The 12,021-nt window shown below is 44.2% G+C and overlaps 1 protein-coding gene across 2 annotated transcripts; it reads right to left on the bottom strand.

Moving 5' to 3' along the window:
* Positions 1 to 470: 470 nt before the first annotated feature.
* On the bottom strand, positions 471 to 2,211 carry PI3 (peptidase inhibitor 3). Of its 2 annotated transcripts, none has more exons than XM_059407987.1 (3): positions 2,129 to 2,211; positions 875 to 1,108; positions 471 to 643 (listed from the first exon to the last, which is right to left on the bottom strand). In XM_059407987.1, exons 1-2 carry the CDS (start codon positions 2,205 to 2,207, stop codon positions 876 to 878), a joined length of 312 nt encoding a protein of 103 aa, XP_059263970.1. In that variant the 5' UTR covers positions 2,208 to 2,211; the 3' UTR covers positions 471 to 643; position 875. The 2 variants fall into 2 exon arrangements, with proteins under 2 accessions (XP_059263970.1, XP_059263971.1); XM_059407988.1 differs by having other exon boundaries at positions 471 to 639.
* Between the last annotated feature and the right edge of the window lie 9,810 nt (positions 2,212 to 12,021).

Here is a 12,021-nt window from a genome sequence, read left to right as displayed (position 1 = left end):
GTGGCTTAACCCAAAGGAATGGATTGTTAATGGAGGCATCTCAGCAGCAACAGGTGAAATGCTTCCAAAGCAGGGATTTCCCTGCTTTTTTCTATGGCCTCTTGGGGGGCTGTGGCTCCCTGGGGAACATGAAAGGAAAGACAGGAGGAAGCTACAGACTTAGCCACTAGGGTTGGCTGGTCACACCAGGAGGGCTGGTGATAACCAGATCAGGACACCGGGTTGATGGGAGAGAAAGGAACCTGCCTGCAGTTGGTGCCGAGTTTTGTTTCTTATTTCTCTGGTCTTAGGCCAAAGACAAAATTCCCCAGAGAAATGGGCTCGACTAGTGGATTTCTAGTATTAAGCCCTAGGAATGGATCTCTTGTAACCGCCTTCTGCTCTCCTTCACCAGGGAGAGGGAGTCCTAGCTCCCCACCCACCTCTCTGGGGCTTCCAGAAGCACAGACGTCATGGGCGCCAGAAGCAAATGGAGCAGAAAGTCGTCTTTTATTGCAAGGTCAACAAGGGAAGCAACCAAGCCCAGACTTGGGCATCCTGGGCGGGAGGCAGAATGCCCAGGGAGGGATGGGCCCGTGGGACAAGGGTCCGGACCGGCAGCTCTGGGGACGCCACAGGTGCAGCAAGGACAGGCTCCACCTGGCTGGGAGAGAAGAGAGCCAGAGAGGTGACTCGGCAGCTCAGAGCACTCGGAGGCAGTAGGGGACAGGGTCACGTCCAGGTGACAGCCCCCTCTGGACTCAGTCATGGGCTCGGAGACCCTCAGTCTCTCAGTGACCTCCCCACAACCTCTCTCTCACTCAGCTGGGGTCATTCCCCATTGCTCAGCCTTCTCTGGGCCCTCAGGGTCCCCTCTTCCTCCCCTGGTTCTCACCTCACTGGGGATCCAAGCAGGCCAGCCCACAAGCGCCCTTACAGCACTTCTTGGCCCCTGGGCACTGGGTGTCTCTCAGACAGCGGTTTGGGGGGTTCAACATGGCGCACTGGATCAGAATGTGGGGGCAGGAGCCAGGCTTAGTGGACACGGGAACTTTGGCTTTGACTGGATCTTGACCTCTAACGGGATCTTGTCCTTTGACCAGAACACGACCTTGCCCTTTAGGAGGAACTGTTGAAAGAACAAATGTCATCACTTGTAGACCCATGTGCCTGCTTCACTATCTGGTCTTTCCCCCGCGGCCAGCCACTGCTCGCTGCTATGTTTCCCAAAACTCTGCCTGAGGGCAGGCAGGGTCATCTGGGCGAGCTGGGGTCAGTGCTCTGGGAAGGCTGTGCCCCGGGCTTTGGGGGGAGGATCTCTAGGATCATGGTTCCCTTGGGTGTCCGTCTCTCCCCTCAACCCTCCATGATAAGTCCTCCCAGGAGGAGAGGCCAGACTGGGGTGACTCGCAGAGGAAAAGGACACACGGTGCTCTTGAGGGAGGGGGAAGAGCCTGAGACGCCCACCAGGAGACCCGAGCTAAGACAGTCTGAAGACTGTCTGGACGATCAGTGTCCTTCCTTGTAAATGGGGGGTCTTCACACATGACTTCTGAGATCTCGTCAGTGTGGAACCTCCCTTTAGAGGCCAATCACCCAGGTGCCTTCAGGGGGCCGACAGGCAGGGGCCAGACCCCACACCCAGGCCCAGCTTCCTGGGGCTTCTCACTTCACTGCACATTCTGCGCAGGTATCCACACTTAAGGCCACGACCACGTAGCAACACACCTTCCAGCAGTCGTCCCGCTATCTCAGTCCTGGTGTGGAAAGCACTGCTGGTGCCACTGGACCACTTGCTGCTCTCTCCGGATAGAGCAGGAGCAGCCACAGACCACGGTGTGCGAGCTATGGGCATCTGGGTGGCTCAGCCGGTTAACTGACTGCCTTGGACTCAGGTCATGATCCCGGGGTCCCAGGATCGAGTCCCGCATCAGGCTCCCTGCTCAGTGGGGAGTCTGCTTCTCCCTCGGCCCCTCCCCACTTTCCTGCTCGCTCAATCTCTCTCTCTCACTCTCTCAAATACATAAATAAAAAGATTTTTTTTTTTTTTTTTTTTTTTTAAAGTGAGATCCAGCCCTGCCTGTGACCTTCCGAGAATGCTCCCTGGCAGGGCCCAACCCAGCCTCCCCCAGGCCACTTGCCTACTCACCTCCACTGACGGCTGCCTGTGCCACCAGGATCCCCAGGAAAAGGAACACTGCCAGGACCAAGAAGCTGTTGGGTCTCATGTTGTCTCAGGTGTGTGGCTAAGAGCTGAAGCTGACTTGTTTTATGCAGCCCAGCGTGGCCTGGTGCCAGGGGGGTGGGTCTGTGGTTTGCTATGGGACAAGACCTACAGTTCCTAATTCTACCAGGAAGGATCCACCCCTATCCCGGGAGGCAACTTGGGGCTGTCCCCAAGGACAGACACTGGGTTACCTCACCTCTGGTAACCCCAAGAGCTGTCCCACTTTCCCACAGAGAAGCAGGACTGGCTGGTTGGTCCAGCGTTCCTGATTTCAAAGCCGGGTGTTCTCCCATCACTCCCTGTTCCCGCAGGCCCACCCAGGCCTGCCCTAACAGTTCACCCCGCCCAGCATCAAGTTGGGCTTCGCTTCCATGGCCCTTGGCCCTGAGGAAAACTCTCAAAGACAAATTTGTCTTGAAAATCTAATGACACATCACTACAAGGGTCAGCTCTGTGATGTACCACCTAAGTCATCGGGAAGGTGGGATTCTAGATCTTACATAACAACACTAATTAAAATAGTGCTGGGGGAAAGTTCAAGCCTCAAGAGAAAATATTTTGAATTACAGGCTTGTGTATAAGGTTCAAGTCTAAGAAACACTAATAGATTGTCTAGGAGTGTTTATATATGTGGTACAGCTCATTTACTCGGTTGGAGGAAAATGAGGAAGCCATCAGCATGAAATCTAGGATAGCCGTTAACTCTAGAACGGAGGCAAGAAACATTTTGGATGGGTGAGAAGGACTCGGGTTGGTTTAAGTTTTTGGTTCTTGGTAACATGCTAGTACTTGGGTTGATTGGTGACTTCCCTTGGTGTGTGTGTGTGTGTGTGTGTGTGTGTGTCTGTGTGTGTGTGCGTATTTCCAAGGCTGCAGGGCAAATCATTTATGAATGACCTTTACTTTCCAGAAACCCAAACTGCTGCTCTCTTGGGTGGTTTTCAGCCTTTCACTGTTACAAAGTAGCCCCATGTGGTTTTTTGCATTAACTTGTAAGCTAGAGTCCCAGAAGTAGGTTTGCTGGTACAAAGATTAAACACATCTGAATTTTTTTTCCAGTTTATTATGGTATGATTGACAAATGAATTATATATATATATATATTTTTAATGTGTACAATATGATGTTTTACTATAAATGCACATTATGAAAAGATGGCCACCATCAAGTTAATAAACATACCCATCAACTCATATAGTTACCATCTTTCAAATGCTTTTGAAATGTTTGTACTCTTGTCTTATGTCCCTTGATGGGGGTTATACCATTTTGTATCCACACAAGCAGTGAATGAAAGCATCTGTGTGCATCCAGGCTCTGGTACAGACAGTATCTAATTTGGGGGTTTTTATCAATCTGATAGGTGGGAAGTCATGCCTCGCTGATGTTTTTAGTTAGCATTTCTCTCATTTTCATTTTTGCATATTTTAGAAGCCACTTACATTTCTTTTTCTTTTTTCTTTTTTTAAAGATTTTATTTATTTATTTGGCAGAGATCAGAAGCAGGCAGAGAGAGAGGAGGAAGCAGGCTCCCTGCCGAGCAGAGAACCTGATATGGGGCTTGATCCCAGGACCCTGGGATCATGACATGTGCCGAAGGCAGAGGCTTTAACCCACTGAGCCACCCAGGTGCCCCTGCATTTCTTTTTTGAAGGCTTCTTTTCCTTTGCCCACTTTTTAATAGATTTATCAACCTTTTTCTTCTTAATTTTTAAGAGCTCTTTATATATTACGGAGAAAGGTCCTTTGTGGTAGGGTTTGCAAATAAAAAATTATATGTCATTCTAAGACCTGCTCAGAACAGCTCGGGGTAGCCTCCTTTTGTCATCTTATTGGACATTACCTCCTATTTTTTGGCTACTTTGCACATAGTGAGGGCATGGTTTTAATATGGTTATATTAAACAAATCTGGTGATATTTTATTCAGAAGGCTTCACATCCTATTAATACAGGGTCACTGGAGAGTTGATGGGAAGAGAGAGGTTAAGAAGATAGAGGGAGAAAAAGGCAAATAAGAAGAAACAAAAAAGTATTGTTTCTCCAAAAGCTTATCATGTCTGGTGTGATCCTGTTATATTTATAAATAAATTGGGAAAATAATGAATATCACTAAATCTCTGCATACTGAATTCCAGAAATATTCATTAAATCTTACCAACAGGAAAACATGTTAGAGGATAATATATGTGCTTGATAATACTTCAGCAAAAACACATAAAAGTGCTATAAATGCCTTTATTTATTTAGGAGAAAGGTTTGAAAGAGTACATACTACGCTCTTAACGTTGCTTTCATCACAGTGACGGGAATGGGAAAAAAAACAGATGAGTAGGTTTTCCTTAACACCTACTAGTTTCTAATTTTTTCACTTGTCACAACAAAAAGTCACTATTATGATCTGAAATATCAAAGAAAATTATAATCAGTAATGAGAAAACAGAACTCAAGGAATCATGTGAATGAAGAAAACAATATAATTGACAGTTATACCTAAATAAACAATGAGATATATGTAACCAGTAGTCTCAGTGTTGAGAAGGAATGCTTAAAATAGAAGAGTCATAAATGGGGTGCCTGGGTGGCTCAGGTCGTGATCCCAGGGGTCTGGGATCGAGACCTGCATCAGGCTCTGCATCAGGGAGCCTGCTTCCTCCTCTTTCTCTGCCTGACTCTCTGCCTACTTGTGATCTCCGTCTGTCAAATAAATAAATAAAATCTTAAAAAAAAAAAAAAAAGAAGTGTCATAATGTGAAAATGTAATAGTGTGTGTCAGGAATAACTCAGATGTCGTTGAAAGAAATCACTCTAGGTAGTTCAAGCAGAAAAAGAATCCAGCTATTGTATGAACACGTGTGATTGTAGGAACTCGAGTCCCATCTGCAGTCTGGATGTGGAAGAGTCTGGGACGGGTAGTCCCCGGGTTGCCAGCCGCTTCAGGAAGACATGTTGGAAGCAAGTGAATCCGCGTTGTTGAAGAAACTGCACAGAGCACACAGCCGTCTACTCTTATCATGCCACTGTTCATGCCCCCTGGTCCATCCTCTATGTACACTTGAAACATCAGCAAATATTCACCTCCCAGAAGGAAAGTGCCCACCTGTAGAGAGAAAATAAATAAGAAAATGCACAAGGGAGAAGGAAGAGGTGTATTTAGGAGAGAAGTTATCATCTTGAAATGCTGCAGCAATATCTCTCTAGCCATGGCTCATAGGAGGAGCCCTCTTGTTTCAGAGAAGTACCTAAGAATCAGGACAAGTCCACGTATTGGAGGAACCACCCATTATTGTAGCAACAGAGGAGGGAGCCCTTGAGCTAAGAAAGCAAGAAACCCAGTCTCACTTCCCACCCCTCCTGCTCAGGTAAGATACTCTTCTATAGCTGGTCCGTGAAAATCTACGGATTTTAAAATAAGAAATGCGAAAATCACATAAGCCATGCAAAAATACTGTTTTTTTTTTTAAAGCAGAAATGAGTAACGATGCTTAAAAACATCTAAAGCAGGATTTTTTCAATCTTCAGTGAAATGTCACCGCAAACCTGAAACAAAAAAAAAGGATATTCTAAAATAAATGTCTAAAATCACTGAAGTCAATTAAAACCATAAGAACCACCATAAAGCAGAAATATAGAAATTCAAAGAAGAAATAGCAAGACAACAGGAAGATGTGAAGTGAAACCTGATAGAGCTCAGGGGAGAAATGGAAGACAAGGACAAAAACATTCCAGAAATAAAGACCAAGTAAGGACAAAAGGAAAGAAAATATGAAAAGCAAAGAACCACAAACTGAAAATGAAAAATAGCTTGAAAATGATTTCAGAGAAAGTCTTCAGTATAAAAGTCAGTAGAGATGTAAGAGACACATAAATCAAGTTGCACAAAGAAGAAAACCAAAACACACAAACAAAAGAAGAAAACCAAAGGAGCAAAATTAAAGAATTGTTTAAAACCTTAATCAAGGAAAATATTTCTGAACTAAAAGCAGGCTCTAATCTACATATTGGAAGTTGACAGCATGGTAAACACAAGACACATATGAATAAAATTTCGGGCTGTAAAGATAGACCCAGAAGCTTCCAAGAAGTCAACTTCTCTCAAAAAAGAAAAACAAAAACAAAATTGGAAGAAAAAATCAGATGGAATGAGAGTCAGAAAACAGCAAAACTTAAAGTCACTCAAGGAAAGAAAGTACACACTGAAGGTTTTTTTTTGTTTTTGTTTTTGTTTTTGTTTTTTTTGGCACAACTAATTTGTCCTGGAAGTAAAAGGACTACAGGAATCGGGGGTGCCTGTGTGGCTCAGTGGGTTAAGCTCCTGCCTTTGGCTCAGGTCATGATCCCAGGGTCCTGGGATTGAGCCCCATATCGGGCTCTCTGCTCAACAGGGAGCCTGCTTCCCCCTCTCTCTCTGCCTGCCTCTCTGCCTACTTGTAATCTCTGTCTGTCAAATAAATAAATAAAATCTTTAAAAAAAAAAAAAAAGACTACAGGAATCTATTTCTGGACATGCAAGAATTCAACGGTTCTTGTTCCTAAGACCTTTCCTGAGCAGTTTCTAAGGGACAAGATATACCCAACCCAGAAGATCTATGGGAATTACTAAAATGACGACTATTGAGCACTGGGCGTTTTAACTGTGGGGAAAAAAAAGACAAACTAGTAGCAAATGGTAGGTAAATACACCATGCTGTGAAAAAGTAGAAATAGTAAAATTTCCATCAAATAGAAGGATGAAGGGGAAGGAACTTGGACAAGAGAGTAAGCTCACTGATTGCTATGTATACATAATAGTTTCAAGTCAAAGGATATTCAAAACAATAAGCTTCAACAGAACTCAGCACTTTTGTGCATCAAAGGACACTACCAAGATAGTGAGAAGACCACCCGCAGAATGGTGGGAAAAGATTTGCAAGTCAAGTATCTGATAAGGGCCTAGAATCCAGCATATATAAAGGACACATACAATTCAACTAATATCAAGATAAACAACCCAATTTTAAAATGGGTCAAACCCTTGAATAAACTTCTCTCTAAAGAAGATACACAAAAAGGGGCACCTGGGTGGCTCAGTGGGTTAAGTCTCTGCCTTCAGCTCAGGTCATGATCTCAGGGTCCTGGGATTGAGCCCCTCATTGGGTTCTCTGCTCAGTGCTTCTCTGCTTCCCCCTCTCTCTCTCTCTGCCTGCCTCTCTGCCTACTTGTGATCTCAATCTCTCTCTCTGTCAAATTAAAAAAAAAAAAGAAGAAGAAGAAGAAGATACACAAAAAGCCGGTGAGCTTATGAAAAGATACTCAACATCATTAGCCAATGTGAAAAGGCAAACCCAAATCAGAAGATACCACCTCAAACGCCTTGGTGTAACTATACAATTTTTTATCTTAATGGAAAAAGACGAGTGTTGGCGAGGAGGTGGAGAAGTTGGAGCCCTTGTACTCCAGGTGAGGATAAAATGGGGCAGCATGAACAGTCCCAGAGGTCTGAGAGGTAACCTTGGACCTGGCCAACCACTGTGGTTCATCTGCTCCATGAGAGCACTCTGTGAGGACTGGCGGAGGTGGCTGTTTTCTCTAAGGCACAGGAAAGAACACAGGATGCTGAGGACACTGAAGTCTTCACACTGGCCCTTGGACATCTGGAAATCCATCCTCCACCTCTGCAGGCAGGTCCCCACCGGGTACACCCACTCTCACCCTGACTCCTCTCTGCCGGTCCTGCCTCCTCACCAGACACATGCTGAGTCCCACTCTGCGGTCCCCTTTCCTCCTTTCTCTAGGGACTCCCAGTGCCCAGGGAAGCCCCAGAAATAGTAGGAAAGTCATGCTGCACCTGCCACTGGGAGGCCCCTGCCCTCCCCTGTTAGAGGCTGAGATTCAATCTCCACGGGCCTCCATCCCCCTAATTACAGAGAAACTTCTTCCGGTTGTCTCTTTTGGGAAATAAATGAGGAGGTGACACCCTGTCTCTGACACCTTAGAGTCATTCAATAATGAGCAGTCCCCCCAGATACCTATATCTTGGGGGCAGGACAGACTTGGGGGGTGACGGGAGCTAAAGCAGGAAAGAGGCTCCCTAGACAGACTTGGACGTCTGCCGCCTATGCACCAGTCCCGTGCTCTGTTCCATGGAAACTCCAAGGAAGACCAAAGCCCCAGGAGGAGCCGCTTGGAGGGCTGTGGAAAAAACACTGGCCTGGAAATTAGTTCTAGTCTCAGCTCCACCCCCAACTTGCTGGGTGACCTCAGACAAATAGCTTTCCCTCCCTGAGCCTCAGTTTTTGTTTTTTTCTTCATCGAACTTGAGGGGTTTAGATGCAATGTGGGTCTTTATGGGGTCGGAATACATTAACTCCTCCACTAAGAATAAAGTTAACTCCTCTTGAGAAAAAAATTAATGAGAAAGAAATTATACCCGAGTAAAGTCGACTCCCCCCCCCCAGGTTTTACTGAAAAATAGCTGATACACATCACTATGTAAGTTTAAGGTACACAGCATAGTAGTCTGATTCACATCTATTGTGAAATGATCACCACTGTTGGTTTAGTTAATATCCGTCTTCTCTGACAGAATAAAGAGAAAAACAATTCTCCTTGTGATGGGGACTCTCAGGATCTACTCTCTTCACAACATCCTTGTATGTCACACACAGTGTTAACTGTGGTCCTCGTGCTGTCCAGTCCACTCCTGGTGCTTATTTATTTGTAACTGGAAGTTTACACCTTTGGACCCCCTTCCTCTGATTTTTCTTCTCCCCACCCCCACCTCTGGGATCCAGAAGTCTGATCTCTTTTTCTCTGAGTTTGGTGCTGTTGTTTGTTTTTTAGATTTTACACGGAAGTGAACGTAAGTGTTCGCATTTCTCTGAAGCTAACTTTTAAAAAAATGTAACCTTTGGGGGGTTGGCTTCCTGCTGTGGGTGGCCGATGGGAAGCAGAGGTGGAAGGATGGGGTTGGGCAAGCAAAGAACCCCATGCCTCTCCCTACCCCCGCCCCGGGGAAGACACAAGCCTTGGTCCCACTCTTCCCCAGGTTCTCTGGGGACAGAGGGAAAAAAGGTGGGCTGGGCTGGGGAAGAACCTTGACACCAGGGCAGCTTAGAGTCCACGCCAGGACCAGTGCCTGACCTCCAGGCCTGGCCAAAAAAAAGTTAGCGTAAGTCTTGACCATGACTCATATTTTTAAATATTTTCTGTCTCGGGCTCAGTACCAAACACTGTACATGCACTATCTCATTTTCCCGTTAGCAGCCCCTAGGGGGCGCTTCCTATTTTCCCCATCCTGCAAACACACAGCTTAGACATCAAGAGGTTAAAGGATTCTAGGACTTCTCTGGGTAAAATAAGTTGGATTAACACATATCATTAAACACTACCAAGAACTAGTTAGAAAATAGCAAAAAAAAAAAAATTCCTATCCAACATTATCAAAATCTATAAAACACCTACAAATAAACTCATCTAGAAATGTACAGAAATTTTGGGGGGGAAAAATTTACAAAACTTTACTACATGACATTTAAAAAAAAAAAAAGATCTAGATACATTCTTTGAAATTTTCCATAACAAAAGACATTTTTTAAACATACGCTCTTCCCAAAACATGAAGCCTCTGTGAGGTAAAGATGTCCATCTTCGCCACCATAATTTATATTATGAACCAAAACCTGGTTGGTTTCTGCAACCCGTAATGAAATCATTGATTCGGGTGATATTCATCCATGGTTTTTGAAATCATGAGGTGAATTTTTGACCGGGACCAGACATTTATAGGGTGCCTAACTCTGACCCCACAATCTGCCTGCCGTTCTTAAATTGGGGAGCACAGCTTCTCAGTGGAATCTTAGGAGACATCTCCTACAATGCACTGCTCTATCTTCACCACACTAAAAGGGGTCAGCGAGGCCCGTGTTCCTCCTGAAGTGAAGTGACAGGAAGCATACAGCATCCACCTGAGAAATATTTTTGACAGTCAAACTTGACAGTTGAACCCCATGAAGCCTCTACAGCTAATGTCCATCCCTGGGAAATACAAAGGATAGAGAAGTATGTTGAAAGGTATCACAGGAAAGTGGTGTGGGACACACTACAGAACTCTTCATCTGTTTTGTTCACCAAATAAATAGTGTGAAGAAGGAAGAGAGGAAAGGGAAGGAAGAGGAGGAACAGGATTTGGAGAGAATGTTCTTACATTAAAAGAAACAGAAGAGACTATAGCCAACGCAATATGAGCACCTTGCTTGCGTTCTGACTTAAACAACCATACAAAGTCATTTCTGAGATGATAAGAAAAACAGGATACAAACAGAACGTTAGATGTTAAAAAATTACTGTTAATTTTGTTAGGTATGACAACAGTATCAGGGTTATGTGAGAAAATGTCTATTTCTTTGAGACATATACTGGAGTATTTAAGGGTAAAATGTGAGATGTGCTGGATTTACTTTAAAGGTTTTTTGTTTGTTTGTTTTTTAATGAGTGAGAGAGATAGAATGCTAATATGTGCACATGCACAGAAGAAAAATCTCCAGCATATTCCCAAATGAGCGAAGAGCCCCATGAGGGGCTTGACCCCACAATCTATGAGATCATGACCTGAACTGAAATCACCAGGCAGAGGCTCAACCAACGAGCCACCCAGGCGCCCATCGCATTGGATTTACTTTAAAATACACCAGCCAGGAAAGGGGTGCTGGGTATTCAGGAAGGAAGTGTCGGAGAATGTTAATTGTTGGGTCTTCCACTTATCAGATGACTACGTTCCAGGGAGTAATGTAATGACAACAGCTCTCAATACCTGTATTCTATACTTGGAAGTTGCTAAGAGAGTAGAGCTTTTCTTTTTCCTTGCTGAATTCTCCTCACTTTTCCCTCCCCCCCACCCCCCGCCGCCGCAGTTCTAGTGAGATACAACTGACAAGCAGCACAATAGAAGTTTAAGCTTATGGCACAATGATTTGACTTACATAGAACATGAAATGTTGACCACAGTAAGTTAACACCATCATCTCCTATAAATACAAAAAAAAGTAAAATTTAATGTTCACACCATAACAACCACAGAATTGTAATTGGGTGAAGTAGAGGATGTGTTAACTAATCTTTTCCTGGGAAGCCTTTTGCAACAAGTACCGCATATCGTGATGTATCACATCACCCACATTGGGCACCTCAAGCTTACACAGAGCTATGGGTCCATTATGTCTCACCAAAGCTGGGGGAAAAATGTTCATTGTTGAATCTGCGTGATGGGAAGACAAGGCTTCATAAAAGTACTTACTGTTCTTTTGTGTAGTTTTGAAAATTTTTATGGTAAAATGTCTAACAAAAAGCAACACATTTGTTCCTGTAACTTTAAAAAAAAGATTATTAGGTTCATTTGGAAGAATGGAACCCTTGTGTCAGGGACAACTGAAGAGGTAGATTAGATTTTATTTTTATGTAATCTCTCCACCTAACGTGGGACTTGAACCCACAACCCCAAGATCTAGAGTCACGTGCTCTACCCACTGAGACAGGCATATACCCCTGTTTTGGTTTTTAAACACTGGTCTTTAGTTTTGAGGTTTCTTATTGAAATATACTTGACATATAACATTATATTGGTTTCCAGTGTACACATAGTAATTTGATATTTATATTTTCCCACCAAAGTAAGTCTGGTTAACATCCATCATCACATATAAACTTTTTCTTGTGATGAGAACTTTAAAGATCTATTTTCTGAGCTACTTTCAAATACGCAATACAGTGTTATAACTGTAGTCACCATGCTGTCTGTTACAACCCCAGGACTTCTTTATTTTATGACTGGAAGCTTGTA

This window comes from Mustela nigripes, chromosome 7 (assembly GCF_022355385.1).
Source record: "Mustela nigripes isolate SB6536 chromosome 7, MUSNIG.SB6536, whole genome shotgun sequence".
NCBI lineage: Eukaryota > Metazoa > Chordata > Mammalia > Carnivora > Mustelidae > Mustela > Mustela nigripes.
The sequence above is the reverse complement of the archived record's forward strand: the minus strand, read 5'-3'. Positions and strand labels throughout refer to the sequence as shown.